General features: G+C 42.4%; 1 protein-coding gene across 3 annotated transcripts in view; it reads left to right on the top strand.

The window, feature by feature from the left end:
- SNX25 (sorting nexin 25) overlaps positions 1-6,269 on the top strand; it is a 162,198-nt gene that overhangs the window by 118,737 nt on the left and 37,192 nt on the right. For all 3 annotated transcript variants that reach the window (XM_014521684.2, XM_025208024.1, XM_025208029.1), the window contains one exon: positions 3,307-3,438. In XM_014521684.2, coding sequence (XP_014377170.1) covers positions 3,307-3,438 — 132 coding nt within the window. The remainder of the gene's footprint in view (positions 1-3,306; positions 3,439-6,269) is intronic.

The following is a 6,269-nucleotide window of genomic DNA, read 5'->3' as shown; positions in this document are numbered from 1 at the left end:
AAAAAAAAAAAAAAAAAAAAAAAGCTTTTAATTCCAGTTTTCAACATTGCATATTAAAAGCAGCAGAGATTGCACAAAAATGTAATGCAAAGCACTGCCTGGCAAACGTCATTTCAAGAACTAGAGCCACTGCTATGCTAGGCAGTCTTGCTCTTTGAGTATGTGTCAGTTTTTGTATTCTGCAGTTGATGCCCAAATATCTTGTGCGCGAGTGCAGTCTTATGGATAAATGTGTCAATATTATCTAAATGGGTGTTTTATACAGCCAGTTTTCTTTTTATTAGGTTACATGCAAACTAAAAAATTGCTCTTAGCTCTTGTTTTCATTTGGACATAAATATTTTCCAGGTGAGTCACATTTGGACCTCCATGCACCAGACCCAGTGACTGGAAAGTAAAACTTGTTACTTCTGTTTTCATTCCCTAAGCTGTGAAGCAGTGCAAAAATTGAACCTAAGGTTGGCATCCTGGATCTGATTGGTGGAGCTAAGGCTTCAGCAGTGTTTTGAGAAGGGGCTTTGCCTGTGCCACGCTGTGCTGCAGCTGAATGGCTGGGCAGCCAGGCTGGAAGGAGCTTTCCTGTGCCGCTTTGCAGCCGCTGACAGGGAGAAGCAGAAGTGGTGGGCGTAGTCAGGTCCTAATGCTAGCCTGCTAGGACTTGAACTGTGCCATTCTGTCCTGCCACCACAAAATGTTTCCACCTGCTGGAATAAATAATGTGAGGGAAATTCTGTTTTCTTTAAATGATTTTCCTTTAAATGATATGAATTAGTAAGGGAAATAAAAAATTCTTAGACATTTAGAAATACAGCTGTGACAGGTACACGATCTGGGCCGACCGAAACGGGGCCCGCACACCTGTTCCTGGGGCAACTGCCCGCCTACTCACCTGCCATGCCTTGTTGTTAATTGGTGTTAATTAGCAGGAGGCTGCCCTTGTACTGCCCCGCTGCCAGGGGGCGCTGTCTGCAGCTCCGTTTCCTCACCTCGCCGATGGAATAGATGTTATGTCTCAATCTAATTATGCACTGGCCCCCTCTTTTTGTTCTCTCTGGGCCTCCTCAGTCATGGCGCCCCCTCTCTGGGGCTCCCCAATAATGCCCCCTCCTCTGAGGCTCTTCGGCAACTGCCCCCTCTCTGGGGCTCCTCGGCAGTGCTGCCCCCTTTCCGGGGCTCACCATGCCTGCACTGGGGCTTCTCAGTAACTGCCCCCTTCTCTGGGGCTTTCACCCCCTCTCAGGGCGCTCCTCAATACTGCCGCCCTCTCTCGGGGCCTTCTCTATCATGCTGCCCCCTAGGGGTTCACCATCCCCTCACTGGCACTGGGGTCCTCACACTCTGCTGAGAGTCCCCTGTGAGGCCTCCTCCAACCCCTGATAGCCTCTCCCAAACCACCGGTGTAACAAACAGTAACATAAACACAAGCCCTCTGGCTATAACTTAAATGGCAGCTGCTTGGCCCTAAGAACATTCAAGCCTACCTGGGGATTACTCCATCCCTCAGCAGTGCCAAACGCTGCTCCTGCAGTCAGGCTTCCCCTCTCTTCCATGACAGCTCTTTCCTCTTGGGCTGCTGGCGGGGAACTGCCTCTGGCCCCAGCCCCTAGGGTTTATAAAGGGAGCCAGGTCCTGCCCCTACTGGTCAGCTGACCTTCTCTGGTTGCCCTGGCAACCCACAGCTGGGCTCCTTATTCCCTGCTAGGGCTTCCTCCCTAGCAGTTTTCCCTCTTTGGGAGCAGGGCACCTCAGTGCTCTGTGACAACAACTTTTGATGTTTTTATTAAGTATCCTAAAAATATAGAATGAGATTTTCAGGCAAAACATGCCTTAGAGTGGTATGGCCAATTTATTACTAACACCATTTCCTATGTAGCCTTAAATGTACAAAAAAGTAAACTGGACAGCTATAAATGCTATGTAAAACATGCATGAATTCATATACTGATTAGTTTATAGCTATGAGTATAGTGTATTTACTCGAAAGAATGAAATGTATTTCCTTGTTGATTTCAGTGGTATTATATTTTCAAGGTTCTTTGCCAATAGTCAGAAATATCTATGTAACTAAACCACTGTTATGTGATACATTGCACATCTTGACCAACTCACATCTGTTATGCCATTTCAGTCTTAACAAAGCTTACTGTTTGGGCACATGCTCTTTTTTTAGGAAAAAATACCTCTTTGTACTGGTGAACAGTGGCATTTAGCTTATACTTCTGGGCTTTATTTGGATATTCTTTGTCTTTTAGCATTGCTATATGTTTTTGAAATGGAGTCAGTTTATTCTCTGAGCTCCACAACTGTTTACCTATAGTCAGGCTATAGCAGTCCGTATGGATCCTTTATTGATGCTGATGTTTTCCATAATATCTCATTAATGTTCTTATTAGCTAAAATAAGGTGATCACAAAATGATCTATATACAGGTACTTGAAAATAGAGATGCCACCCCAAGAGGAAGATAGCTGTTCACAGAGAGCATTATATACCAGGAATTTAAATGACCCTTCATCTTAAAAGAACTCAAAAACTTGAATACATGGTAGTAGAATTGCTGTAGATGTGGATGCACTACAATTGGTGCAAATTGTACAAAAAGGACATACCCCACAAACTTGAGTTACCTTAAATACACAGAGTGTCTTGTTTTCTTGACTGCTTTAAGTGCACGATATTTTATACACATTCCCCAATTTTCTTAAAAACATGACACATGCAGTTTTCTGTCATTGCAAGACACAGCTTTGCTTGCTTTTAAGAGCTAACACATTGAAAAGAACTTTGACCTAGTCAGAAAGCCTTTTAAAATGTGTGCCTTTTTTAAAAAAAAACCCAAAAAATCCCTAAAAGCCCAACAACAAATAATTCTAGTTTTTGTGGGATCTGCTACATTTTAGTTTTTTGCCCAACTGAGGGGCAAGTGTACTTGCAATGAACTTAAAATGTCCTTTGAAAAGATTCCTGTCCTGAATACCACTTTAGCCTGGTGAGTAGTGAGTACGTTAGCCTGGTGAGATATTCAGCATGTATTTGAAACTCGGTTTCTATTTTAGTACTGTGAATTGCTTTTTAAGTAATGCAGTGGATTCAGCCAATCTATTTCAGACTGCATAGATAGTACAGATCTGGGATTTTTAATGATTTACTCTAAGGAATCATTCCTCTCTCCCTCTCTGCCTTCCTCCCAGGCTTTACCCTCACCCTTTCCATTTCCTGAATATTATCACCAAAGACACTCATGGCCATGTATATGTATCATAAACATTTTCTTACAGATCCTAACTGGTAGCTTTGCCTTGGCAGATTGTTTCCAGGTTGAAGGATGAAATCACTCTTATGGAGAGAGAGCACAGTGACCTTCAGCTACACATTGCAAGAACAGATTGGTGGTGTGAGAACCTTGGCATGTGGAAAGCTTTTATAAAGGCAGGAGAGGTATGGTTTTGCTTTTTCTTCTGGATTAGCTCCAGCTCATGGGGTAATGAAAAAAATGTAGTGGTTACACTCATTTTTCAGTTTTTATTTTAAAAATCTCTCTTCCAGCTACAACCCCTTGCACATCCTTTTATATTTCTAGATCTTCAGATGTTTCTAGACCTTCATGTTGTTTGGTGTTGAAACAGCAGTACCTTTTTGAGTGAATTAAGGCACAGGTTCAAGTGATGTGGTGTCTAAGGAGCACTGTTGTTTTGTCACTGAGGACATCACATCTATGCCTTGTAATCATATGATACTAATGTACTGAGGCAGTGTTCTCTTACTGGCATGTACTGAAGACTTGCTATATTTCATATTATGATATGAGGTTTTAAAGGATTAATACACTCAGGCTCAAAAAGGAATTCCTGAATTTCATAGGGGTAATATGATTATTTTGTTCTGTCCTGATGCAGATTCATGTGTTCCTCGGTTTATGACTTGGGCTACCCATCTTTGGCTGAAGAACTATAGACAGCATTACAGAATGTCTTTTTGCAGCTTGTATTATTCAAACCCACGTATTTGCTTCTTATCAGGGTACACAGAGAAAACTATACTGCATTAAATTGGCAACAAAAGGAGCGGGAAATATTGAAGTTGCAGTTCTTATGAGCATGTTTTATAGAATTATTCCAAATTTTCCAAGTTGGAAGAACATAAGAGTTCATAGGGTACATAAGATAACATCATTTTCTTCTCTGTAAACTAGGTTTATTGACTTGTTGGAGAGGGGAGCAAAAAATCCCCAACAACAAATCCCCCAAACCCTAGCTTCCATTGGCAGCTATGCAGTCACAACTGCAATTGCACCAGCAGCACTGTGACAAATAGGGAAGAATTGGTGGGGGATGTAGAAGTGGATGGCAACTTGGGCGGCAGCAGCAGCCATGAGATGACTGAGTTCAGGATCCTGAAGAAAAGAAGGAAAGAGCAGCAGAGTAAAGACCCTGGACTTCAGAAAAGCAGACTTCAACTCACTCAGAGAACTGGTGGGCAGGATACCATGGGAGGCCTGTCTGAGTGGGAAAGGAGTCCTGGAGAGCTGGTTGCATTTTAAAGAAACCTTACTGGAGGGTGCAGGAATGGACTATCCTGATGCACAGGAAGACTAGCAAGTAGAGGTGCATTGATACATCGGTCCCATATTGGATTGGCACCGATATAAGGAAAATTGACAGTATCGGCAATCGGCTTTTTTTGGCTGATGTGGCCAGTGATGTGGCCAATAAATGCCATGTGCATATCCGCAGCTGCAGCACAGCATGCAGGCAGCTAGAAGCACAACCTGGCAGTGTGAAGAGCAGCTGGGTCTGGCTGGTAAATCCATTGCAAGGGAAAGGGCATGGGGGGCACAGATTGAGGTCCCAGTGGTGAGGGAGGGAGTGGGGCTGGGGCAGGTGCTCCATAGTCGGGGCAGGGTGCAGGACAGAGCTGTGAGTAGTTTGTCACTCACTTGTCAAGACTTCTGGGGATTTTAATCCAAGCCTTCAGCTACCTGAAGGATGGTTCAAAGAGGATGGAGCTAGACTGATTTCAGTGGTGGCAGATGACAGAACAAGGAGCAATGGTCTCAAGTTGCAGCAAGAGAAGTTTAGATTAGATATTAGGAAAAACTTTCTCACTAGGAAGGTAGTAAAGCATTGGGACTAGTTACCTAGAGAAGTGGTGGAATCTCTATCCTTGGAGGTCTTTTTGCCCTGAGTAGACAAAGCCTTGGCTGGGATGATCTAGCTGTGGATGGTCCTGCTTTGAGCAGGGGGTTGGACTAGATGATCTCCTGATGATCCCTTCCAACCCTAACTTTCTACAGATCTAAGACAAATTGAAGTTGTCATTGCCTCTGTGCTCTGGATGCCCACCCACATCATTGTGCTGCTGTCTTGATACCACTGTCTTTGGAGACCTGAATATTTTGGTTGTTTTCCAGAAATTGAGAAGAGGGATTAGTGTAATTAGTAGTTGTATAAAAGCAATCTTATCTGAGAGAGGCTTGTCATAGCATTCCATACAACAATCTGAGCTGAATTCTCAGCTGGTATAAACCGCTGCAGCTCCACAGCCAGGGCCATCCCTTCTTGGTCTGTTGGTGCTTCATATTCTGGGGGAGAGACTTTTTCTCTGGTCTGAAATCAAAATGATCAGTTCTGGAGCATAGTGTTTATTTTTTAAAAATATTGATTTAACAAAGAATTGCATTTATAGACCTAGAATATGGGGCGAATCTTATATGGGGTGAATTTTACTTCCTTTGTTTGAGCAGTCCCATTAGAATTGGTAAGACTAATAGTCTTGAGTTTGGTAAGTGGTACTTATTTTCCCTTGAGTTAAGAAGAATAAATGTTCTGTGCCAAAAAGCCTTTCATATATTCTTTATATGTTTCAAGGGGCTGGTGAAAGGCCTTCCCATTAGTCATGTCATTATTAATTTACTCTTCAGGGCCATGCAGCTCTGATGAGTTTTACAGAGAACCAGTTGGAAGGGAGGGAATCTTTAGTGAGCCAATTAGTTCTTTTGGGGTAGTAACAAAACTAATATTGTTGTTAATAAATCCTTCCCAATGGATGTCTAGACAAGTCTTGAATGTTTTCAGTTAAGATGATTCAACAGCCATTTTGGTAGCCTGTTCTCTTACCAAGCTTTTATTATATTTTTGTCACTGTAGCCTGTGGTCAGAATTTATTTCGTAAAGTATCTAATAATAAATTTGTTTTTGTCAACTTTAGAATATTTCTTCAGATGTTTGTAGATAATATTCTTCTCTCTTATAGATTTCAGCATATTGGTT

The sequence above is a fragment of the Alligator sinensis genome, unplaced genomic scaffold (genome assembly GCF_000455745.1).
Source record: "Alligator sinensis unplaced genomic scaffold, ASM45574v1 scaffold528_1, whole genome shotgun sequence".
Classification (NCBI taxonomy): Eukaryota; Metazoa; Chordata; order Crocodylia; family Alligatoridae; genus Alligator; species Alligator sinensis.
Note: the sequence above shows the minus strand (reverse complement) of the source record. Positions and strands in the feature narration are given on the sequence as shown.